Genomic DNA, 27,374 nt, shown 5'->3' with positions numbered 1-27,374 from the left:
CTGTCATTGTGACTGACTTACTGAGGTAGTTCTTTACAGACCTTTCTCATCTAATGAGGATATGATTTGAACACATGTGCTGCGTAAGATGTTTCTGGAGAGCAAGTTGTGCATCCATACGCCCATGTCACCTCTCTTTTGAGGAACTATTTTACTCCGCGATGTAGCTGGTTGTTGTATGGCTGTCAGTGTAAACATGAAGTCACACATACTAAATAAAATTGTGTTTAGATCTAGGCCTACATCTTTTGAGGTAAGAAATTGTGATAAAATAATTATAAGAATTGACCTTCACTTTGTGTGAGTTCATTGGAGTATGAACCTTCATAGAGTGAGGGCCAAACATTGTATGAACATTGTCGCAAGCTCCAACGTTCATACAGTTTGGCCCTCACTCTATGAAGGTTCATACTCCAATGAACTCACACAAAGTGAAGGTCAATTCTTAAATAGACAGCGTAGTGAGGACACTTGGCCACCAAATCCTGACAACGCTGAGGAACGCAACTCTCCACAGACAGCGTAGTGAGGCCACTTGGCCACCAGATCCTGACAAGGTTGAGGAACTTAACTCTCCACAGACAACGTAGTGAGGCCACTTGGCAAACATGATACTATATTTTCTTGAGTATAGTGCGCACCCAAGTATAATGTGCACCTCCCTATAGCAGATTCAGTTTTTTGGGAAAATAAAAAATTCCAATATGATGCACAGAAAAAATTACACTGTACCCCTTCAGCGAATTCTCGTCAACGAACGGGTGAGGAGAAACTTGATCAGTACAAATTTGAAATTTGGGATAAATAATCACCAGACATGTTGATTTACCATTTAAATTGTATTTTTCATTCTGCTAGATATTGTTTTACATCCAGGGATTAAGATTACCTTGTGTATTTTCTCGTAAACTAAGTTCATGAAGTCTAAGTTTTTTTGAAATCTACCGGTGGTTCGGTCAAGTCACACCCAATGATATAACTTTACAGGATTTTAATGCAAGGATCAGCAAAAATTGTATCTGAAGCTATTTTTTTATCAGGAATAATATATTCCAATATCTTGTAAGTTTAGTTACAGCTTTTACTAAATTTTTAAAATATATATAACACTTAGCGAAGCAGCTTATCGCTATTGCCGGTTATGATTTTTCACATGGAACCAGTTGGACCTGTCACCCTCGAGGCTCCCATGCACGTGATCGCGAGAACTATGTGTTGACATAGAATTGTCAAACTATAACAAATTTGAATTTTAACGAGTCAAAGTATGTCATTTATGATATATGTATCCATTCTCTGTCAACTAAAGTTCGTTTCAAGGCATCAATAGCGGTAATCTGACCGTGGTTGCAAGATTTTGCCGAAATTAACTAAAACAATAGTAAAAGGAATTTTTAATAAAATTGATGAAATAAGTTACACACATAAGTCCAGATATATAAAGAACACTTTTCATAGCCAGCCTGTGTAATTACATGATTAATTTGCGTACTTCAGTATGGATATGTTGACATGGTATTTCCGGTGTTACGTGCTCACAGTTATGTCTTTCTGTTGGGGAAAAAAATATCAAAACGCATTAGTACGCGATGTGCATCCCCTATAATGTGCATCCCCTTCTACGCACTATACTCCAGAAAATAGGGTATTCATCATACAAAGTTCCATTGTGATGGCCAGATTCATGTTAAAAGAAGAAAAAGGCTACCTACTTAAAAGTTAATATATATATATGTCCTTAGTACATGAACACAGCACATGAGTGTTGTACCTGGGGTTGGGTATGCCTTCAGCAACACATGGCATCTCCACAGTTTCCCCGGCTTTGAAGAACACATCATATCTTGGCTGAATGTAGACTCCTGGTGGCCGTGTTACTGAAACAAATAAACATATCTCCATGACAACTGATAAATTTACTTCTGTCAATTACTCTAGAAATGCCCACCGTTCATATTTATGGGATTAAATAAATTTCTTTCGCTCCCAGCAAGAGAATATAGTCGATAGCCACACACTAACAATGGGGCTGCTGGAATCACACACAAATAGCATGTGGACAACCTGATGAGAATTCTGTGCATATGCTGCGACAAATCTACTGTGACATGCACATAATCATTGTTAATGTACGTATATGATAGATAATCTTCAATATATTCAAATTCAGATATATTTTGTTATTGTGTTCATGTATACACCCACCATGTTATCTGATTTAATATGTTCACTGTACATCATGAGTATAGTGCATCTAAGTCATCATGAGGGCATCTTCATGAGGCAAGAGAGTTAACTGACTTTACAAGTCCAGTTTTCACCCTTGCCGAACTTGGCTGGAATTCCTGGGCTCGATTGTAGTGCCACCAGTGGCTATTACGAGTTATGTCCATTCTATGCCTCTCCCATATGGACCAATCAGATTCCACCTCTCGTATCACATGCATTTGCTTCAAACAAAATGGTGGCACCCAGTCAAGATGATCTGATCGACCATCAAGATCAATTTTGAGATAAAACGGTTCTTACTTCGCGAAGTACATCAAATCCAGGAGCACCTTGATTAAAAACTTGAAAAGATTTGGAAAATATCTGTTGACAATGAGTTGGCGATGCACATGCTTTGCTAATCCTGCAATCGACCGAACTCTGCATGGCAGTTTACCAACTGGATTTCGATGCGCGATTTTGATTCGACTATGCATAGACTGGTTAGTCCAGCCAAAATGTACCTCCATAATCCCAGCCTAGTCCGGCAAGGGTGGAAACTGGACTTTTATAGTCAGTTAGCTCTCTTGCTTCGGGAAGATGTCATGAGGGGTTTGTCTTTAATTATTTCACTAAGTTGTAGACCATGTAGATGAAAATACACAATATGGTTGAAGTTTGAAGACTTTGTGGAAACCATATTACCTGCACCTAACTCTTTCAACACCAGTCAACCAGAAGCGTTTACTGCTTGACACCGAGTTCCCAGGGACTCTTGTGTGATAGATGAAGCCAACATTTATCAAGGAAAATATATCCTGATATCTGCTTGTAAAACATCCTTGCTACAACGTGTTATACACTATTTGAAAGGTCTGATCCCACTGTTTATAAATATGAAACTTATGTTTATCACATTATTTAAATAATGCACTCACAACTTAATTAAGTTTGCTGTAAATAAAAAATGTAAGCTAACACATTCATAACGTCCAGATTATGGACCTAGGAAGAGAAAATTTTACGATTTTTGGCAAATACAAGACTTCATAAAATCCACTTACCTATTTCTTTTTTATTTGCATTGTTTACGTAATTGGTAAATTATTTTAAAGAAATTTTAAAGAATTATAAGTAGTATCTGTCATCACCCATTTCCTGATAACAGCGTCTGTCCTCTCAGTAACATGAAGAAATACATCCGTTTTCGAAGCTTCGTATGAATAACACGTTCATTGAAGATTGCCATATGACACAATTCAATCACAAGAAAGCTTGTTTTTATCATCTACACATTCATAACATCCTCTGCAAGCTTTTAGTGTGTGTAACATGCGATTTTATTGGATTAAAACTGGTTTCTAATGACGCTTTCTTCCCGAAACCTGCTACAAGGTTCATGATTGGTCAAATTTGAGCACATGACCTAAGGCACCCATTCAAATTACAGCTATGGTACTATCCTTGTGTATGATGAATTTCAGATTTTGATGAAAGATTTTTTAATATTATTCTGAACGTTTTAAGCAGGAAATTATTATTAAAAATATGGAACTTCATGGATGTATCAAGCTAGGTTACAAGCTGTTTCATGCATATATTTTTGCATTAAACATCGTGTCCGAGCCGTGAAATCAAGGCAACGACAGATGAAATGTCATTTGACTTACATTACACGCAATCGCACACAAGATGGAAATAATAACTTAGATGTTAGTTTGACAACTTTATGATACATTTTTGTTGATTTTATTGATTACTTTGTATAATATATTTAAAGATTTGCTTGAAACGTCTTTATTTGTCTCTTTGACATGTTCAATGTGGGCCCGCTGTCAAAGTGTGTCTGAGCATATTATTTCCAATAATAGTGACATAGTGAAATGGTGAATAATATTTTAATCTATCGATAAAAAATAATAAATTGAAATGGAATACATATTTCAGACATTGTGAAATGTGACAGATTTAATAAATGAATGATATGACAGGTAGGTTCATAAAATTATATACTAATTTGAGGTGACTACGGTCTACCGGCCTGCAGTGCCTGGGCACTCAAGCCTTCTTGGCCGGTGTACCGTTCAACAGTGTTGAAAGAGTTAAAGTCCCATTGATTCTGGAGACTTTTCTCAAGGGTAACCCCTCTATGTTCATGGTGTCTTTACAATGTATCTTCCACAAACCAGTTGACATGGCTAACTTAAATCTAGCATGTACAAGTAGCAGTTACTTTGGCACCTAGTTGCCTAAACGAACAAGTTCCTCTTTCAAACCAGGATGAACAGGAGGGCCTATAGGAACTAGATCTTCTTAGAGACGAGAATATGTTGAGAGAAGCCCTCCAAAAACTGTGCCTCAAATTGTTGAACTATGTCAACCATTCACAGTTTTCGTAAATATAGATTTGTACTGTCAACCATAAGACTTGCAACATCCCGAGTCTCACCTGCAAGTATTCCGGTGCAGCACAGCATGCATGCCAGCAGCACAACTCTCCTCATTGTTACTTGTGACAAGGTCGCTGGAAGGTAATCAGAAACATACACCATGTATATGCTGTATACTCATCAATGTTTGCCATGAATAATATACAAATCCCAGCAGTATGTATACGTTGTCCAACATGTCTGAAGTTTTGTGTGTTTGTTCTTTGCACCCTTGCCCCGACACTAAATTAGAATGGTAACGCGGTCAGATCTATAGTCATTGATAGTAGAATGGTAAAAATATTGATACACCGGTGAGGCCAGATCTAAAGTAGAACTGTAAAAATACTGATACACCAGTGAGGCCAGATCTAAAGTAGAAAGGTAAAAATACTGATACACCAGTGAGGCCAGATCTAAAGTAGAATGGTAAAAATACTGACACACCAGTGAGACCAGATCTAAAGTAGAATGGTAAAAATACTGACACACCAGTGAGGCCAGATCTAAAGTAGAACTGTAAAAATACTGATACACCGGTGAGGCCAGATCTAAAGTATAAAGGTAAAAATACTGACACACCAGTGAGGCCAGATCTAAAGTAGAATGGTAAAAATATTGATACACCGGTGAGGCCAGATCTAAAGTAGAATGGTAAAAATACTGATACACCAGTGAGGCCAGATCTAAAGTAGAACTGTAAAAATACTGACACTGACAGACCAACTTATCCAATGTAATCTGACTAAACTTCTCAAATTTTAGGATTAACATGATTTGATATTTTAACAACCTGGGAATAAAGTAAACTTTAAAACAACAAAATCCAACAGGAATCCAGTCTAATATTCAGAGGACAAGATATACTACTGATTTGAAACTTCTGATACTTCCGCAAAGTCCTTGGCTATGAGTGTCGTCATGCCGGACGCTCCAAGTTCTGTTACCTGTATCCGTACGACAATTTACCTTTGACGTCTGCATCTTTGATCGTACCTGTGTTTCTTCAAGACGATATGGCCATAGGCAAAATCACATAACTCGTATTCATATGATCAAATGCAATGTCGCCTACCTGTTACTTGTATGTTTCAATCCGCCATTTGCTTTCTTTTGAACTGGGACGAGCGCAGGTAAATTCGTACCTGGGTTACTGTCAAAAGTAGAACCACAATGCGGAAATGCATGAAAACGACACAAGTTTCCGTCTCTTTATACCGATCACAAGAACTTCAGTGCAAACAATCGCACTGTGCACCCTGCGTTATTAAAATCAATAATAATAATAATAATAATAATAATAATAATAATAATAATAATTCTCAATTTGATTTTGAATAAGAACTTGATATTAGAGATGATCCACGATAGTCGTACAGCATTCAACTGCCATAGTTATAAAGTGTGTTCAATTCGTGATCAGTGCGATTCATAATATAAAAAAACAAATACTTTCAAATGTAGAACATTCATGACTATATTCGGAGAACGCTCAAAGAATCACATAAACATTCTATCCTGATTAATCAGCAGAGAAAATATTTTTTAAAAATGTTGTTTGCTTGGTTTTTCAGAAAATTTGTTTTCCCCGATAGATTATTAAACATTTATCCTTATCGCCGACCTGGACATGGCATGGTGTTTGAGTTTTAGGGTGACTTGGAAATTAAAGGTCTGTTTGTGTCCGATACATCACTTACTTTAAACAACATGCAAGTGAGTAATGAAAATGTGAGGATTAAAATCTGCTTCAGGATCTAATTTATTATTTAAAACTGTAACGTAACATTATTTTATTTCTCAAAGTAGGTATTCAATCCATTAAAAAGCTTGTCAGACAAAAAACGAAAACCGCAAAAATGGTTTGATGGTCAATGCACAATATTTGGTCTTCCATGTTATATCAATGTTTCACGATGTGGACACGAAGTCTAATATAGCCCACTGAATTGAACCATAAAAATGTTGGGGCATAGAAGTGTAATTAGAGCAAAATGTGCTGGATTTTTTAAGTACTGATATGATTGCCGTCTGACAATGTCTGATCATTCAATTCGATAATGTGCTTCCCTCTCGGGACCATCCCAGTGGCTGGCGGTTGCACATATGTAGCAATGAGTTAACTCCCTTAGGTCGAGCTTCTCCGATCTTATACAGGTTATGTCACCTGCATTCCTGAAAGCGCCCCCTTGCGACACTTTGAAACATTCCAATGCAATGAGTTCGCTTTGTGTTGTCTGTCGTTGATGTTCTGCGCATTTCTAATGCACGTAGTAAGCGGCTGTATGAATATATTTCCACAGTACATTTGGGTCAGTAGTACTTAAGAGTCATCAATATTTCAATGGTTTAGGGACTCATTTTATTACTAGATTCTAGATCTATCCTTTTAAATAGAGGGGCCAACCAATATCACGCACTGGCTTTATATTTAATTCTTTGTATTTTTCTTGTTCAATTTTCAACCACATTTTCCAAAATTATTATATTTAATCTATAAATCTCAATAATTGAAATAAGAGTCGGAAAGCAATCAGGTGCAGACAATTCAAGTTCCTCGGTGACAAGTGGGTTTCGAAAACGTGGATCGGCTTACCTTGTGGAACGAATGTCTGTTTCAAGTCATGATTAGGGACTGGTAATTTATTACATTTTTTATATGGGAGGGTGGGCCGATGGTCTAAGGACTGTATTATAATTTGTTGACCCCTGCCGACGGAGCCCTCTAGATCCGCACCAGAAGCATAAATATGGCACAACAATTATTGCAGAACAGGGCACCTCATTTACCTCACTGCAAGCCCTAAACATGCGAAATCCCCCTGTATTTACGCCGAGAACAGTTAGCAATAAAGTTTGGGACCTCAACCCAACATAACACCTCGACCCAACATAACACCCTAAACCATCATAACACCCTAATCCAACATAACACCCTAATCCATCATAACACCCTAATCCAACATAATACCCTAATCCAACAATACCTCAACCCAACATAACACCCTAATCCAACCTAACACCTCCACCCAACATTACACCCTAATCCAACATAACACCCTAATCCACCATAGCACCCTAATCCAACATAACACCATAATCCAACAAATCCTTAAAAACAATTTAAGACTAAAACACCAAACACTAGCATGGTAAAATCCATTATTAACACCAATCTGTCAACGCACACTCAACTACTTAAACATACACAAACTAAACGATTAAAAACAAAACACAAAACCAAACAACATCTTCACACCCAAACTACAAATCCCCAATAAAGACACAACACTCTCCTCTAAACTAAACAAGAAACCGGGGCAGTCGGGTAGCCTGCTGGTTAAAGCGTTTGCTCTTCACGCCTAAGACCCGGGTTCGATTCCTGACATGGGTACAATGAGTGAAGCCCATTTCTGGTGTCCCCTGCCGTGCTGGAATATTGTCCAAAGCGGCGTAAAACCATACTCACTCACCCCACTAAATAAGAAACCGATCCCAACACAACTAAAGCCACCACACTATCATACATACACGAAAAATTGCCAAATTGGTGTCACGTGTGTACAGACGTGTTCTCGGACCTAGGCTAAAAGAATCCATATATGTAAATAACACACAAAAACATAAACTCCCTTAGTTCCCACACATATAGCACAGCATTCTTCAAAATTCCAAATTTTCAAAAATTAAATAAGCAACCCTAAAGTCCCCCAGGTTGCCCTTCCTTTTCGGACATACCCTGGCGGGCCCGTGTGCGAAATACGCATAAAGTCGGAAAGCGCACGTAAAATCCCCAACTCTCTCTCTCTCTCTCTCTCTGTTTTAGATGGACTTGAGACGTGTTGCAATGCATTGTATTCATTTATCATTCTTTGAGCAAATATGTTAATGCTTCGTTTTATTCAATAAAAGACCTAGACAAATTCTACGGGGAAAAAAAGAAAGGGAAATTTGGCGGTAGTCCGAATATCAAAGTTTAAACTTTCAATGGACATGGGCCTTTAACATTTCCAATATTTCACAATAGCGGTTGGTTTTCTAAGAATCGTAAACGCCTCCTCCAAGCTGCTTCGTATTGGCCCGCCGGCCATTTCCGGGTGGTAGATGTCTCCAACCTGACCCTTCCTATCCTACGAATTATAACAACACTCTCACAACAAAGACTTGTCGATATATCGCATGGACCGAAACAGGATCTTCACCCTTCCCACGCAGGTAGATCCGCTTTGATGACAATCGCGATGACAGGGATGGAAAAAATTAGAAATATCGCAGTGATTTGCATCATTAACTGGAATCTATCTATATAATACCGGGACATTCTTCGCTTTAGAATCACTGTGTCTACTTGATCGCACTGTTGACAGTTGAAAACCGAGGCTTTATCTATCGACTCACAATGAAGGTTCTAGCGGTCGTGCTGTTGGTTTCTGTGTCGATGGCAGGTAAGACACCTGCACATAATACAGGATATGTTTATGTAATAATAATATGTATTACTCGCTGTAACTGGCATTATAAACATTAGTACAATACCCCATTCGTTATCTATATGTTGTACCTGGTATAATAAACACAACGCGACTCTACTTCTATTTACAATACGTTATTACTAATATATAACTAATATCATAAACAACAACATGCGGGCAGGTAGGAGGAGGTTGAGTGGGGATGTCTGTTGTTTCTTAGGCGCCATGACAAGCCGTTCTAAAACTGAAATGTTCACCAAACAATACTTCTGTTATGACACACTCCATTTGGTGCCTTCACGCTGTAACTTATATTACCGACAATATTTGGATGTTTTCGTGTACATTACTATTCGCCCCCTTCACGTTGTCCCTCGTGTCAACAACCATGTCCAGGTCGCTAAATGAAAGCCATGGCTGGTATAAGTGTGTAGGTGTGTGTACTGTGCGCGTGGAGTCGCGAGGCGGTGACGGTGACGCTTGAAGTCGTGGCCTGCTTACATGTATTAACCTGATCCAGTGCTGTTCACATAGACGACCACAGGGTGTATACTATTGGTATGGACTGCTTACCCAGTTCTGTTGTATTTATCTGTATTTTGTTATTGCCCTTGACAAATAATGTAATGTAATTATATGTACTAGTCTCCACATCATTGGAGGAAATAAAGAGTATCCATTCATTCTTTCATTTATAGCTCCTGAAGCAATATCAGTGATGTACTTACAATACCTCGGAGTATACAGCTCCTGAAGCAATATCAGTGATGTACACACAATACCTCGGAGTATATAGCTCCTGAAGCAATATCAGTGATGTACACACAACGCCTCGGTGTATATAGCTCCTGAAGCAATATGAATGATTTACACACAACACCTGGGAGTGTATAGCTCCTGAAGCAATATCAGTTATGTACACACAATACCTCGGAGTATATAGCTCCTGAAGCAATATCATTGATGTACACACAATACCTCGGAGTATATAGCTCCTGAAGCAATATCAGTGATGGACACACAACGCCTCGATGTATATAGCTCCTGAAGCAATATCAGTGATGTACACACAACACCTCGGTGTATATAGCTCCTGAAGCAATATCAGTGATGTACACACAACACCTGGTAGTGTATAGCTCCTGAAGCAATATCAGTGATGTACACACAATACCTCGGAGTATATAGCTCCTGAAGCAATATCAGTGATGTACACACAAATACCTCGGAGTATATAGCTCCTGAAGCAATATCAGTGATGGACACACAATACCTCGGAGTATATAGCTCCTGAAGCAATATCAGTTATGTACACACAATACCTCGGAGTATATAGCTCCTGAAGCAATATCAGTAATGTACACACAATACCTCGGAGTATATAGCTCCTGAAGCAATATCAGTGATGGACACACAACACCTCGATGTATATAGCTCCTGAAGCAATATCAGTGATGGACACACAATACCTCGGTGTATATAGCCCCTTAAGCAATATCAGTGATGTACACACAATACCTCGGAGTATATAGCTCCTGAAGCAATATCAGTTATGTACACACAAATACCTCGGAGTGTATAGTTCCTCAAGTAATATCAGTGATGTACACACACAATTCCTTGGAATGTATAGGTTTATAGTGATATCAACTATGTCGTAAACTATATATTTTGCCGACATCGGGTTCGGAAGGGATCATTTCTTCACTTTCATCACAAAACATTTAAGGACATTCGGTTGATGTGTGAAAATATTTTCCAGCCTCCAGTCCTTATACTCAAGAAACTCTCCAAAACACCATTTCATCCCTGTGTTTGGTAAGTGTAAGATTATTCATGCTTATACAGGGAAAGACTCAACTATGATTATTGTGATTTAGAAATACTTTAATTAAGTGTCATAAAGTGGTATTGTATGTTAGATTAACTGGAATGTTGTTTTATATATCTGTCTATCGTGGCAAAGTCGTACAAAATATTAAGTGATTTTCAAAAACATTTGGATGTATAGAACAGTATTTTGAAATATTCTTTAGCCTTACGTGGTCATAATGCGGACAATGTATTATAATGGTACATTCATCTTCAATATTATTTCACAAAACGTACTTCTCTAGCAGCAGCTCCATATAACGACTGGATCACTGTAGAGGTCATGTGATGAACACCTATACAGAGCACGTGACATACGAACTCTTTGTAAGATAAATATAAAACAAATAGAGATTCGGGTATGTCTGGAATAAACACTTTGTAAAGTACTTTTAAGAAGATGACGAATTAAACGGTTGAAAATGTACACAAAATGGCTCAATCTCTTACTACACCAATTAAATATTTCTGCAATAGATTCTTCTTAACAAACGTGTTGAACTGTTTGTTGGTGTTCAATTGATCATTCGTACCCAATGCACATTCTAACTGTCTATTCGAGAAACAAAGATGTCTTTATCATCCTTTATTGAATTAACTCGTCGCACAATTCAATCCTAGTATCAACTGAAGAGACAAAAATGCTTAACCAAACTGCCTATGTCTCATGGCAGAGATTTGTCAAATATTGAAATGGACAATATCTACTTACACCACATGTGCGAAGGTCATTGTGAACATTGGGAATACGATTTTTGGGCAATATTCTCAATTTTACACGTTAATCCTAATTTCAGTTAATATCTTTTCGGGGATCATAAGTCTACTTCTTTTTTGTATAAAGAAACAAACTGATGGATGTATTTTATTTTAGACACCCCGCCGCGATGGATTCCTCAAATTCCTGTGTCACTGGCTCAGAATGGGTAGGTCGGATATTCACACATGGTACAATAGATCACTTCAGATTCAAATGCCTCAATGTATGCTGTACATGCACACAACTATACGAGGCGTAACGGCTGCTGTTAATAAAGCCCTTTGTGATTATATGCAAAATGACAACTGATAACATACATGAATGCGGTATTGGTATTTGGTTGAGTGGTGCGACATATTGATGTACCATACCTTTACTGTTTTGTCACTCATTGGAATAGGAAAGGTTAACAGAGACGTATTTCCCTGTTTAAACCATATGGCGGAAATTGCTCTCCAATAATTTATATTTCATTATCGGCAATCCGTTCATCCTGAGAAGAGGTTGAGACTGAATGTTGCTGGTACAGAGCGCGAGACATTGACCCCAATATCCAAATGAATGTGTTACTATGCTGCGAAAGACAAACTTCAAATTGATATTAATGAATGTTTTCCTTTCGATGACAGTCTCCTCCTTGACGCCGAGGCCACCAGGTGAGTGTATAATTCTTCTCACGGTAACTTGGGGACTCAGCTTAATGTTGTGTTCTTGTACATAGCCATACAACGTATCCTCATCATCAGACTACATTATGGATTGGCTGGCAAACACATTCTTCACTCTCTGATTGTGTGGGCTCCCATAAAATGTACGGTTTCTAATTTGAATAGGCGAACAAATGGATAAAGTGTTCAGGCTCGGTGACATCGTGTCGTCTTTCCCCGACGGCGTTGGATGTTGTCCATAATATCAACCCTTGGGTTGTCTGGTCCAGACTAAATTGTTTACAGACCACAGAAATGTAGTTAGAATAATCCTGACTGTGGCGTTAAACACCAATGAAACATGTCGTTATTTACATGATACATATTCCAAGCAGTAGTTCACATGTTCAGCACCAGAGGCTTCATGTCCTGCTTGTTCCACTGTAAATGTGTTTTAAACGTCTTGAGGACGAACAGTTATGATGTTTGCGTCTTTTTCCAGTGAACCTGGCACCTGTGTTTCGACAACCTCTGAGCTTTTACGTTCCTGAACACATACCTTTAGGCGAGTATAATGCATGCGTATTGTTTACATTATATTTTGACATAGAGTTTTTCAATGACCGCTTCACAAAATGAACTCATCAGACATTCGTAAGGAGGGTAACCGCCATAAGCATCTATATCTGATATTGTCTATTTATCTCAATAAATATCTAAAAAAAAACACCTTTCGCTTTTCTTTTACATTCTTGGCAGAAATCGTGTTAAATGATGTAAAATTTCTTTTCCTGGTATGTGAGTCCTGACACGTGACTACTTACTCTCATACATCCCACAACAGGCACTATCGTTGGCACGGTGACTGTCGAGGACTCAGACGGCCCCCAGAGCCCAGTTCTGAATGTTGGTGATGGACCGCTTACCGTACAGGGTGAAGCAAGGCAGACATACCCCGGAGTCTTCACTACCACCCTCATCCTCACGCAATTCCTCGACAAGGAAAAGGTGTGTTTACAGACGATAGGGTAACAGGCACACTCCGGCACAGTGGTGACTTAGCATTACACCACTGCCACAGTCTATTTTGCATATCACGTACTGAAAATTCCCGTTTACATTTTTGAACAAAAATAATTCTGTAAACAATTCTTTTTTATTATATCTCCTCTACCATGGTAATATTTTTTCCTTTTCTTATTTTCTGTTTAGTCTTCAGGATACTTCATCACGACAGCTGTAGTATTCACTGCCTTTTGTTTAATTCACTTGACATAAACAGAGTCTTTTTATGGAATTCTCGTGCAGCAGTACTTACGGTTTTGGTGGCGTTTGGGTCTCTGCACTGTATCCGTTTCTGTCATAAATACGTTTTCAGTGATGCTTTTCTTTGTTTGTTGTTTAACGCCGCACTCAGCATTATCTCAGCTATATGCTGGCGGTCTGTAAATAATCGAATCTGGACCAGACAATCCTGTAATTGACATCATGAGCATCGATCCACGCAATTGGGATACGATGACATGCATCAACTCAGCGAGCCTGAGCACCCGATCCCGTTAGTCGCCTCTTACGACAAGCATGGGTTGCTGAAGACCTATTCTATCCCAGATCTTCACGGGTCTTTCACATTTGCCTTTATCATTCATCAACTTTTATAGGACTGAGTAATTTAATTCAATACCACTGCAAACGTCGGTTCATTCGTGTTTCTAATTGATACACCTAAGAACCAGTGTCAATGTTGTCATTTCAGAGGTCAGTGTATACCATGCCCATACATGCGTCTGATGGCAAGAATCAGGTAAGACGGTTTCAGGGTATTCACTGTTTAATTCAGGCCAACTTTTAAAGTGTTTACAAACAAATTGATCAAACACATACGAACTGAACATATGTATATGTCTCTTGTTTATATTTGTTTGAATTACATGACTTGAATATACACAGAAGCCATCTTCGTTTCGTAAGACCTCAGTAACATGGCATTAGTGCCGTGACGTTTTTGAACATGGCAGTTTGTTTTTCATCGTTACGTATAGACATGGATCGTTGTCCGGACTAATGCCGGTTTTATAGTGCTAGCTCACCCAAATAGCATGCGGCAGTTTAACATGGATACCCTACTCAGACACGGTGTACTGACTCTGAGCCGACCAGTCCTTGTTTTATCGCTTAATGCCGGGCGCCAGTCGGTGTAACTAGACTATGTTTTAAATGTTTTGCTGGGGATCGAACCAACCCCCAACCTTCCGCCCTACGAGACGCTATATCCACTCGACCACAGAGGCTAGAGATATATCCAATGGATATCGTCTCATATGTATCTACGGTCAATTCTATGTTCACTACAGGACCTGCAGGAGAGTAGGTATAGAGAACTTTGTATTGCTTTCCAGACGAGTGCAGTGGTCACGTTAATTGTGTTGGACGTCAATGAGCCCCCCGTGTTCCAGTCAGTTCTCTACAGGGCATCTATTAATAGTGTGAGTACTATTTCTGAGTAGTATTTCTAACATACATTTAGTCATATCGTGAAAAAAACACCCAGTGCTTTGTCTACCCCCACACTAACGTTGTGTTTTGTCTTCCTACATATTGATCTTGTGTTTTGTCTACCCCCATACTGACCTTGTGTTTTGTCTTCCTACATACTGATCTTGCGTTTAGTCTACTCCCATACTGACCTTATGTTTTGTCTTCCTACATATTGATCTTGAGTTTATACTACCTCCATACTCATCTTGAGTTTAGTGTACCCCCATACTGCCTTGAGTTTAGTCTACCCCAATACTGACCTTGTGTTTTGTCTTCCTACATATTGATCTTGTGTTTAGTCTACCCCCATACTGATCTTATGTTTTGTCTTCCTACATATTGATCCTGTGATTAGTCTACCCCATACTGACCTTGTGTTTTGTCTTCCTACATATTGATCTTGTGTTTAGTCTACCCCCATACTGATCTTATGTTTTGTCTTCCTACATATTGATCCTGTGATTAGTCTACCCCATACTGACCTTGTGTTTTGTCTTCCTACATATTGATCTTGTGTTTAGTTTACTCCCATACTGACCTTGTGTTTAGTCTACTCCCATACTGACCTTATGTTTTGTCTTCCTACATATTGATCTTGTGTTTAGACTACCTCCATACTCATCTTGAGTTAGTCTACCCCAATACTGACCTTGTGTTTAGTCTACCCCAATACTGACCTTGTGTTTAGTGTACGCCCTTACTGACCTTGTGTTTTGTCTTCCTACATATTGATCTTGTGTTAAGTCTACCCCCAAACTGACCTTATATTTTGTCTTCCTACATATTGATCTTGTGATTTGTCTATCCCCATACTGACCTTGTGTTTAGTCTACTCCATACTGACCTTGTGTTTAGTCTACTCCATACTGACCTTGAGTTTAGTCTACCCCATACAGACCTTGAGTTTAGTGTACCCCCATACTGACTTTGAGTTTAGTCTACCCCAATACTGACCTTGTGTTTAGTGTACCCCCATACTGACCTTGTGTTAAGTCTACCCCATACTGACCTTGTGTTTAGTGTACCCCCATACTGACCTTGTGTTAAGTCTACCCCATACTGACCTTGAGTTTAGTCTACCCCCATACTGACCTTGTGTTTAGACTACCCCCATACTGACCTTGAGTTTAGTGTACCCCCATACTGACCTTGTGTTTAGTCTACCCCATACTGACCTTGAGTTTAGTGTACCCCCATGCTGACCTTGTGTTTAGTCTACCCCCATACTGACCTTGTGTTTAGTGTACCCCCATACTGATCTTGAGTTTAGTGTACCCCCATACTGACCTTGTGTTAAGTCTACCCCATACTGACCTTGTGTTTAGTGTACCCCCATACTGACCTTGTGTTAAGTCTACCCCATACTGACCTTGAGTTTAGTCTACCCCATACTGACCTTGTGTTTAGACTACCCCCATACTGACCTTGTGTTTAGTCTACCCCCATACTGACCTTGAGTTTAGTGTACCCCCATACTGACCTTGTGTTTAGTGTACCCCCATACTGACCTTGAGTTTAGTGTACCCCATACTGACCTTGAGTTTAGTCTACCCCAATACTGACCTTGTGTTTAGTGTACCCCCATACTGACCTTGTGTTAAGTCTACCCCATACTGACCTTGAGTTTAGTGTACCCCCATACTGACCTTGAGTTTAGTGTACCCCCATACTGACCTTGTGTTTAGTGTACCCCCATACTGACCTTGTGTTTAGTCTACCCCCATACTGACCTTGTGTTTAGTCTACCCCCATACTGACCTTGAGTTTAGTGTACCCCCATACTGACCTTGTGTTTAGTGTACCCCCATACTGACCTTGTGTTTAGTCTACCCCCATACTGACCTTGTGTTTAGTCTACCCCATACTGACCTTGTGTTTAGTGTACCCCCATACTGACCTTGTGTTTAGTCTACCCCCATACTGACCTTGTGTTTAGTCTACCCCATACTGACCTTGAGTTTAGTGTACCCCCATACTGACCTTGTGTTTAGTGTACCCCCATACTGACCTTGTGTTTAGTGTACCCCCATGCTGACCTTGTGTTTAGTCTACCCCATACTGACCTTGAGTTTAGTGTACCCCCATACTGACCTTGTATTTAGTGTACCCCCATACTGACCTTGTGTTTAGTCTACCCCATACTGACCTTGTGTTTAGTGTACCCCCATACTGACCTTGTGTTTAGTGTACCCCCATACTGACCTTGTGTTTAGTGTACCCCCATACTGACCTTGTGTTTAGTCTACCCCCAAGGGCACGGCCATTCTGCAGCTGCTGGCCACCGACGTGGACACGGGAACACCGGGTGTTATAGACAGCTACTACATTCGGGTAAGCAACAACCTTGGGATACATACCTTGTAGTGTAACCATTTGTCATTTGAAAATAGATAAGAGAAACTGGGAATATAATTTGAAAGTGGTTGCTTCACAGAGGTCATGCATGTTGTATATGTATATGATTATACCCTGGTATAGACCAAGGTGATTTTGACCTTGGTGATGCTTCACTTCCTCCTTCCTCCTTCAGAGCACTGACATCTTCATCAAGAATCACTTGGCCATCATCCCCCCTGCCTCGGGGCGCCTTGTTCTGGTCGAGCCGTTGTCATCCATGACCAGACGCAAAACACTGGAATTTACAGTCGGGGCACGGGTACGTCAACACTGAACAATACCTTCAGAATGAGGAACTTGCGTATATGTAGAACAGGACGTCACTTCATATTGCCTCACATACTATACTATAATGTAATGTAGTGTACTGTTTCTTACATGCATTATATATTATCAGGCCATTGTCCTGTCATCTTGGATATATCGATGATGTAATTTTGTCAGTGTCTCACAAGACCAGTGGCATTTCACAATGAAAGAGAATTGTCACTGTGACACTGACATGTGAAGTCTGCAAGTACGTCAGATGAGTCGGAAACTGAAACATGAATGTACTTTTGTCAGGATGTACAGGGGATGACCGGCTTCACTCGCGTCATAGTGACGATCTCTACTGATCTGACTACAACCCCCACCACCACCACCACCACTCCCACCGCCACCATCACCACTCCCACCGCCACCATCACCACTCCCAGCATAGGTGAGTTTGATTGTGACACTTAGTCGTATAACATGTCAGGACATATAGCTGATTGTTGGAGGTACGTAGTTGAACTGGGTTTGAAGCCCAAAAATCTCTTGGATCTTTCACGGCATGTAAATAATTTTCTTGTAATATGTCAAGTATTGGTACAGTATTTGGTATTGATTTCTGGACATTGCTGTAGAATTCATGGATTAACCAGGCAATACAAAACTCTGATATCACGGTTGATGGCACGCGATGACACAGGTTGAATATGACTGCAGTCGTAAATAGATTATCAAATATTAAGCCTTATCTTGTACCTTTAACATTATTAACGTTCTCCCCCCTCACTGCTCAGGGACTTGGGTAAAACGTGGTGTTGTTGCACATTCAGGTTGGATGTTGGTGTGTAACACATGAGAATGTGTCATTGCAGTTCCACGACCACCGAAGATACTGACCAACAACTCCGATATGGATGAACAAATGTACTTCTCGGAAAATGAGGGCACTGCTTTGTTCCTGAATTGTGAAGCTGATGGCTACCCGCAACCAAGGTCAGTGGACCAAACATTGAGTATCTATGTCCTATATATATCTGTTGGCTTCAGAGGCAGTGTATCTGAAAAAGGGCATGTCATCTTTGTATACTGGCTATATCCAAACCGAGGTTTCAAGGAATAGTACCATTGCTTCTCGGCAGATTCATAAAGATCTGTTGGGTGCACTGTATGAGCTACCTGATTCTGTCTCATCATACCTTGATGCCACATGCCTCTGGTTGAAGACCACATGTGACGCCTGGTCTGGCCCAGGGCCGAATATAACACACTGGCTGTCACAGCCTATCTAGAACATTGCCAGGAACAATGCTGGCTCAGCTACTGTCAGCACAAGGTCAGTCCACAACGTCCACTAAATATACTCCGAGGGGATTCCGTGTTAGCATCGGTCCCCAGCAATCTATACTTGTCGTAGGAGGCGACTTTATGGACTGGGTTGTCAGTCTCAGAAATGTGGTTGATATTGTGTCAGTGTACTCTGGATGGATCGTTGCTCATAATATCCATGACAGTATTGTCTGGTCCAGACTCGGTTATTTACAGGTCGACATCATACAGCATGAATGTTGCTGAGTGCGGCGTTAAACAATGAAAACAAAACTGAATGAGATATAGGTAGCGACTCTTATGCATGTTGGCTCAAGGAAATATTTTAGATCATACTTGAAAACTAAAACATTTCCCTACAATTTCAGTTACAAGTGGGAGAAGAATGGCAGATCGTTTGTTTTGGGTGAGAACATGTCACTCAAAAACGGAACACTCGTTATTTCTGGACCAACGGCAAGTGATGGTGGTGCTTACCGCTGTTTCGCAACCAATATGTTCGGAACTAGTGTCAGCGCCAGATTTCATCTGATGGTTCGTTTCCTTGGACGTTTCCCCAATATTCCCAGAGCTGAGATGACTGCAGTTGTAGGGGAACATCTGACCCTTGAATGTCTGCGGCCCCCTTACTCATCAGAGTATATTCAGATGGACTGGGAATATAACGACAAGTCTTCCACAGTATTTGAACCTTTCATGCCCAACACCCGCATTGTGCAGGATGCACGTGGTAAGTTTTATCCGACCCTCAACACACATCTTCCATGTACCTTTGTTGGGCGGTAGGGTAACCTAGTGGTTAAAGCGTTGTTTGCATTACCGCAAGACCTGGGTTCGATTCCCCACATGGTTAGAAGAATGACAATCCTCAGTGATATCACTGTAATTGCTGAATGTTGGTTAAAACCAAAGTCACTCACTCGATGCACCACTTCCAACTGGAAGACTTCTCCTGATTTTATCAAGGACACGGTTCATTATAAAGATGCTACTACTCACTGTGTTACTCTGTATGTGAATGCAATTCTATTTCTAAGACTCTAGGGTGATGATTGTCTGAATTTTGCTTTCAGGCAGTTTGATATTCCGCAGTGTTGAGGAGGGAGATTTTCCCGTTGGTCGTGTTTTCCGCTGTCTTGTCTCCATAGGCCAGAGTGTGTCAACTACCAGTACCAACATAACAGTCAGAATTAGACCAGGTATGCCATCTCAACATAACAGTCTATATAAGACCGGGTATGTCATCCCAACTTAACAGTCATAATTAGACCGGGTATGTCATCCCAACTTGACAGTCATAATACGACTGGGTATGTCATCCCAACGTGATAGTCATAATTAAACCAGGTATGTCATCTCAAGATAACTGTTAGAGTTAGACACCAGGTATGTCATCCCAAGATAACAGTTAGAGTTAGACACCAGGTATGTCATCCCAAGATAACTGTTATCCTAACATGACCATCCTGACCTAAGTCTTCAGCAACCCATGCTTGCCCTAAGAAGGCAACTAAGCTTGTCGTAAGAGGCGACTAACGGAATCGGGTGTTCAGGCTCGCTGACTTGGTTGATGCATGTCATCGTATCCCAGTTACGTGGATCGATGCTCATAACGTCAATCACTGGATTGTCTGGTCCAGACTCGATTATTTACAGACCGCCGTCATATAGCTGGAATATTGCCGAGTGTGGCGTTAAGCAACAAACAAACAAACAAAGAGTAGTTCCACCCTTACATAAAATCTTTTCCTTTCCATCAATTCTCAAATTGTTAAAGTTGGGGCAGTAGAAGTACAGAATAGGATCCCTGTTTGATGGATGTCTCTCTATTTGCTCTCAGTCACTGGTTTGCCCTCAGTCACTGGTTTGCCATGTCCAGACATGCTGGTTGACATGCTATGTTGATATTTGTTCATTTATACATTTGTATTTCATAAAAGTCCTATAATTTCTTCAGGTATTGATGGGTCTGCTGGGAAACTCCCAAATTTGATTTACTCCAGCGCAAACCACGTGACAGCTGTAGCTGGACATCCACTGACGATGTACTGTGTGTACGGTGGGAGGTACGGTCACCATGCGGTCATTCATCAGGCCCCTTGTTTGTGGCCTCTGTAACTTGTGGTTACAGTCTCACCCTCTCTCTAACCTTAGGTTATAGTCTCTCCATCTCTTTAACTTGTGGTTACAGTCTCACCATCTCTTTAACTCGTGGTTACAGTCTCACCATCTCTTTAACCTGAGGTTATAGTCTCACCACCTCTTTAACTTGTGGTTACAGTCTCACTATCTCTTTAACCTGAGGTTATAGTCTCACCACCTCTTTAACTTATGGTTACAGTCTCACCATCTCTTTAACCCGAGGTTACAGTCTAATCACCTCTTTAACCTGAGGTTATAGTCTCACCATCTCTTTAACCCGAGGTTACAGTCTCACCGCCTCTTTAACTTGTGGTTACAGTCTCACCATCTCTTTAACCTGAGTTTACACTCTCACCACCTATTTAACTTGTGGTTACAGTCTCACCATCTCTTTAACCTGAGATTACAGTCTCACCATCTCTTTAACCCGAGGTTACAGTGTCACCATCTCTTTTACCCAAGGTTATAGTCTCATTACCTCTTTAACTTGCAGTAACAGTCTCACTATCTCTTTAACCCGAGGTTATAGTCTCATCACCTCTTTAACTTGTGGTTACAGTCTCACCATCTCCTAACCCGAGGTTACAGTCGCACCAACTCTTTAACCTGAGGTTATAGTCTCACCACCTCTTTAACTTGTGGTTACTGTCTCACCATCTCTTCAACCCGAGGTTACAGTCTCACCACCTCTTTAACCTGAGGTTATAGTCTCACCATCTCTTTAACTTGTGGTTACAGTCTCACCATCTCTTAAACCCGAGGTTACAGTCTCACTGCCTCTTTAACTTGTGGTTACAGTCTAAGCATCTCTTTAACCTGAGTTTACAGTCTCACCACCTATTTAACTTGTGGTTACAGTCTCACCATCTCTTTAACCTGAGGTTACAGTCTCACATCTCTATAACTTGACGTTACAGTCTCACCACCACTTAAACTTGATGTTACAGTCTCACCACCTCTTTCACTTGACGTTACAGTCTCACGATCTCTTTAACCAGAGGTTACAGTCTCACCATCTCTTTAACCCGAGGTTATAGTCTCATCCCCTCTTTAACTTGTGGTTACAGTCTCACCATCTCTTTAACCCGAGGTTACAGTCTCAACACCTCTTTAACTTGTGGTTACAGTCTCACCATCTCTTTAACCAGAGGTTACAGTCTCACCATCTCTTTAACCTGAGGTTACAGTCTCACCACCTCTTTAACTTGTGGTTACAGTCTCACCATCTCTTTAACCCGAGGTTACAGTCTCAACACCTCTTTAACTTGTGGTTACAGTCTCACCATCTCTTTAACCTGAGATTACAGTCTCACCATCTCTTTAACCCGAGGTTACAGTGTCACCATCTCTTTTACCCAAGGTTATAGTCTCATTACCTCTTTAACTTGCAGTAACAGTCTCACTATCTCTTTAACCCGAGGTTATAGTCTCATCACCTCTTTAACTTGTGGTTACAGTCTCACCATCTCCTAACCCGAGGTTACAGTCGCACCAACTCTTTAACCTGAGGTTATAGTCTCACCACCTCTTTAACTTGTGGTTACAGTCTCACCATCTCTTCAACCCGAGGTTACAGTCTCACCACCTCTTTAACCTGAGGTTATAGTCTCACCATCTCTTTAACTTGTGGTTACAGTCTCACCATCTCTTAAACCCGAGGTTACAGTCTCACTGCCTCTTTAACTTGTGGTTACAGTCTCACCATCTCTTTAACCTGAGTTTACAGTCTCACCACCTATTTAACTTGTGGTTACAGTCTCACCATCTCTTTAACCTGAGGTTACAGTCTCACATCTCTATAACTTGACGTTACAGTCTCACCACCACTTAAACTTGATGTTACAGTCTCACCACCTCTTTCACTTGATGTTACAGTCTCACGATCTCTTTAACCAGAGGTTACAGTCTCACCATCTCTTTAACCCGAGGTTATAGTCTCATCCCCTCTTTAACTTGTGGTTACAATCTCACCATCTCTTTAACCCGAGGTTACAGTCTCAACACCTCTTTAACTTGTGGTTACAGTCTCACCATCTCTTTAACCAGAGGTTACAGTCTCACCATCTCTTTAACCTGAGGTTACAGTCTCACCACCTCTCCAACTTGACGTTACAGTCTTACTATCTCTTTAACCTGAGGTTATAGTCTCACTGCCTCTTTAACTTGTGGTTACAGTCTCAACATCTCTTTAACCTGAGGTTATAGTCTCACCACCTCTTTAACTTGTAGTTACAGTCTCACCATCTCTTTAACCTGAGGTTACAGTCTCACCACCTCTTTAATTTGTGGTTACAGTCTCACCATCTCTTTAACTTGTTAAAATGTCAAATGATGTGAGAGAAGGTTCATAGTCCAGCATAGTTCAGATCAACCAATACATCAGTTCATATCAATACATCAACGATCAGTCGACATTATTGTGAAGAATATGGCAGCTTCCTAAACCTTGTGGTTACAGAAAAGTTGTCTAACAAATGAATGTTTACAATGTACAGATGTTGGGCAAATGTCATCCAGACAAGCTCTAACCGTCCTTCTTAGTGCACCACATTAAATCTATGTATGAATATATCAATGTACAAAATTACCCAATGTACAACATCCACTAAGTCGTTGAACATTTACCTTGCTCAGACCTCTACCCAGCCAGTCGTGGACAACGACTGTGGGGAACAGATCGACAGTGGACAATATGGTAGGCACTGAGTTTTACATTGCCTCTGTGGGGACGGAGGATACCGGCACCTACAACTGCTCAGCCACCAACCAGCGGGGAACCAGACAGACTAACTACGAAGTAACAGTTGAAGGTGAACTAGAGTCCTTCCCCACTCTCAGCTTTCAGACCTTGCTTGTACACAGTGCAGAACGTGAAGGCAATCAAAACACGGGGCCACAGTTAGTGAGTTGGGTTAAACGTCGGTTTTAACAGTATTCCAGTTTTATCACAGCGTGTCAGCTTAGTGTGGGAGGAAAGCCCGAAGTGACGCAGGTCTCGGAAGTTTACCACTTGGGTGAAACCCCAATGGTTTCAAAGGGGTTGGATATATTGATACACAGAGCGTACTCATATATACTCAAAACACTGTCTTTGAAAAACATTATCATTGTGAAAATGTATGTTCCCATATCCCAACAATTCCATGATCATGCTGTGCTATGGTGGAGTTGTGGCTTCTGGGTAGGCCTCGGAGATTTTTATGGATTGTAATAAACTGTGTACATTCTAGTGGCGTTGTTCTGTGAAGGGTACGACCGAACAGTACCCAGGCCGAAAGCCAAAACCAGAAATATACCCTAACTGGCATGCCACTGCAGAGAGTAGAGCAGCTGGATGAGTTCATTAGATGGTGAACAAACAGTTCGTGCCAACAGGAAGACTTTCTGTATATTTCACTGCCCAGATCCTTTCTTTTAACCAGAACCATCTCATTTCTACACCCCGTACTGCCACAATCTGTTTTCTTATTTCGACCAGGGCACATTTATGCATACAGAAAAGTTTGTTTGTAAGGCCAGACGTTATTACCAATTGGTATATGACTCCATCCGACTCCAAATATTGAAATGGTTTAAAAAATAAGACATGAAAGCGGGGTTTTTTTCTGCCGACCAGAAATAAGTCAAATTTTTAAAAAAACACACATTATTTACTGTCCCTCTCGATAAAAAAAAATTAATTATTTACAATACTATAAATAAAACCTGTTGACAACGAATTATAACGAATCACTATTCCTTTCGCCCCTACATTTGTACCTACTTAATATTTTGAAGAAATCCAGAAAAATATGTTTGAAACTGGAATGTATATTTTATAATTTTTCGACATACCGAACTGAATTTTGGAGCACTGTAACCTGTAAACCAATAAAAATGAATAAGTCTGGCCTAATTGAATTGCAACACTCATGTTCATGCTGACAAACAAATTATTTTTTCTTCATAGAAAAAGCAATATTTACATCCAAGTTAGAAGATCAGAGGCTGATGGAGCTGTCTGGAGGCGTTGCTTCATTCAAGTGTTTAACCCATGGAAACCCAAGCCCTAAGATTGACTGGATCATCAACGGCCAGCAATGGCACAGTAAGTACATTTACCTTACACAACTGTCTATCCAAGCGTCTTCTATTTGGGGCATCACTGATGTGGATCTCATCATTTCATACCATGGCTGCAGTAGTCTGGTTACCGTAGGTGGTCAGTTTAAAGAAATAAATGTAGCTTATTACATTTTTTGCTTTTTCTCTATTTGGAAATTTAATACCATAGAACAACAAGCGTTGACAGATAGGAGTTGATGCACAGGCAAAGAAAAGATCGAATATAAAGGAAATCATCTTTCTGAAAGAATTGAATTATCTAATTAACATGTTGAATTAGTAATCGTTGATGGTTTAGTGCATATATATCTATATTAAATACCATCAGTTTATATTTCCAAACTCATAAACAAACAATGCTCAAAATATGCATATTTGTAATGGAAACACGGCCTTTCAGGGCAGATCTGATCTTGTTTATGATACCAGTTACGATCTTCAAGTTAAGTCAAAGTAAAACTATTAAAACCATCTAATATACAGTCAAGCTTTCACTAGTTATTTTTTCTTCTTTTTACAACAAAATATGGCAGGCTACACCGTAAACCTTGTGTGTGGTCCCACGTTCCTGAACTAAAAATAGTGCCATAGCTTACCGGGTAATACATTCAACAGACAGTTGATGGACTCTCAGGCTGTCCCACACAGGTGTAATATTCGACGTCCTTGTGTTCAAGGACTACATTATTGCAAACAACATTCCAGTTTCTATGTTTGAATATTTCAGATGCTACTTCAGCAGCTGCCGTGAGAGAAGCACGCGTGGAGATTCACCAGGGTACTCTGGTGATGTCGGGGGCAGGCCCGGGGGACCAGATGGTTGTCGGGTGTATGGCCTTTAATCGATACGGCTCTGTGTACCAGGAAGCTAGACTCATCTGAACCATGTACACAGTACACTTGCTGACAATTCACTCTCACAGATCCAGATGACATAGTCATGCTATTCCCGTTGGTGATCAGGTCGTCACAGATGTATCTGAGTAGGAATGATTCTTGGCTATAGAACTCAGGGAAGATCAACTCTCAACTAGGACCTGACAGATGTTATTGTACAGTTACATGTGGGTCTGTCACAGTGGATTGTTGCTGAAACCATCTGGGAAGATCAACTCTCAACTAGGACCTGACAAATGTTATTGTACGGTTACATGGGTCTGTGATAGTGGATTGTTGCTCACTACATCTGGGAAGATCAACTCCCAACTAGGACCTGACAAATGTTATTGTACAGTTACATGTGGGTCTGTCACAGTGGATTGTTGCTGAAACCATCTGGGAAGATCAACTCTCAATTAAGACCTGACAAATGTTATTGTACGGTTACATGGGTCTGTGATAGTGGATTGTTGCTCACTACATCTGGGAAGATCAACTCCCAACTAGGACCTGACAAATGTTATTGTACAGTTACATGTGGGTCTGTCACAGTGGATTGTTGCTGAAACCATCTGGGAAGATCAACTCTCAACTAGGACCTGACAAATGCTATTGTACAGTTACATGGGTCTGTGATAGTGGATTGTTGCTCACACCATCAGTGAAGATATTACAGCGAGAGCCAAATTTAATTGTTACTAGATTCCCAAGAAAGTCGGTAACCGGAAACCCTAATTAGTATATATATATTAATAGAGATTACAGTGATATTGGAGGTAGCTTACATGAACCGCGTCACTTAGCACAGATTGAAACTCTTATAGTTGTGAAAGGAACAAGAAAACTATGGGGATATGGACAAGCATACAAACCATGATTACATGATCTCTGCACAAGAAATCAAATGTATATATAACATCGAAAGTTAGTTATCTTGGGGCATGGAACAGATTTGAAAGAAGCAAGTCTTGAGATTTAATATAAACATGATTAAAATTGTATGATGCTGTAAAAAGAAAGTATGTAGTTTGGATGAAGATATGTAATCATGAATTGGACGTATGAATTGTCAATAAATCTTGATACTTTGTGTTGCCTTGGGTGCTGTTACTAATAATAGACTCCAGTGAAAATAAGTGTTTTGACAGTACTTAGAACAACCATAGCCATGACATCTCACTACTGATCTCCACTCGACATCATGCTGATGACCAGACTCGCATGTCCACAGGCTACCAACACTTGCCAGAAGGTAAGCACAGAGCAAACTCCAGTATTTCCCAACCCAACTCAATCTGTTTTCTTTGCCTTTTTATATTCTTGTATAAGTTATATATACATTTCA

At 40.2% G+C, this 27,374-nt stretch overlaps 2 protein-coding genes across 5 annotated transcripts in view; one reads left to right on the top strand and one right to left on the bottom strand.

The window, feature by feature from the left end:
• Window positions 1-5,800, bottom strand: part of LOC139444969 (neuroglian-like) — a 52,333-nt gene extending 46,533 nt beyond the window's left edge. For all 4 annotated transcript variants that reach the window (XM_071226004.1, XM_071226006.1, XM_071226005.1 and 1 more), the window contains exons 1-3: window positions 5,713-5,800; window positions 4,658-4,732; window positions 1,772-1,877 (exon numbers count right to left, since the gene is read on the bottom strand). In XM_071226004.1, coding sequence (XP_071082105.1) covers window positions 1,772-1,877; window positions 4,658-4,712 — 161 coding nt within the window. In that variant the 5' untranslated portion in view covers window positions 4,713-4,732; window positions 5,713-5,800. The remainder of the gene's footprint in view (window positions 1-1,771; window positions 1,878-4,657; window positions 4,733-5,712) is intronic.
• Window positions 5,801-8,864: 3,064 nt separating this feature from the next.
• On the top strand, window positions 8,865-27,082 carry LOC139445243 (contactin-5-like). Its single transcript, XM_071226383.1, has 18 exons — window positions 8,865-9,082; window positions 10,872-10,927; window positions 11,856-11,907; window positions 12,371-12,397; window positions 12,891-12,953; window positions 13,233-13,396; window positions 14,145-14,192; window positions 14,788-14,874; window positions 17,168-17,257; window positions 17,457-17,582; window positions 17,888-18,026; window positions 18,451-18,571; window positions 19,273-19,634; window positions 19,978-20,103; window positions 20,862-20,970; window positions 23,681-23,856; window positions 24,996-25,133; window positions 25,878-27,082. The coding sequence occupies exons 1-18, from the start codon at window positions 9,037-9,039 to the stop codon at window positions 26,030-26,032; spliced, it is 2,085 nt and encodes a 694-aa protein (XP_071082484.1). The 5' UTR covers window positions 8,865-9,036; the 3' UTR covers window positions 26,033-27,082.
• Window positions 27,083-27,374: the final 292 nt, after the last annotated feature.

This window comes from Haliotis cracherodii, unplaced genomic scaffold (genome assembly GCF_022045235.1).
Source record: "Haliotis cracherodii isolate W230 unplaced genomic scaffold, xgHalCrac1.p SCAF_6, whole genome shotgun sequence".
Taxonomy (NCBI): domain Eukaryota; kingdom Metazoa; phylum Mollusca; class Gastropoda; order Lepetellida; family Haliotidae; genus Haliotis; species Haliotis cracherodii.
The sequence above is the reverse complement of the archived record's forward strand: the minus strand, read 5'-3'. Positions and strand labels throughout refer to the sequence as shown.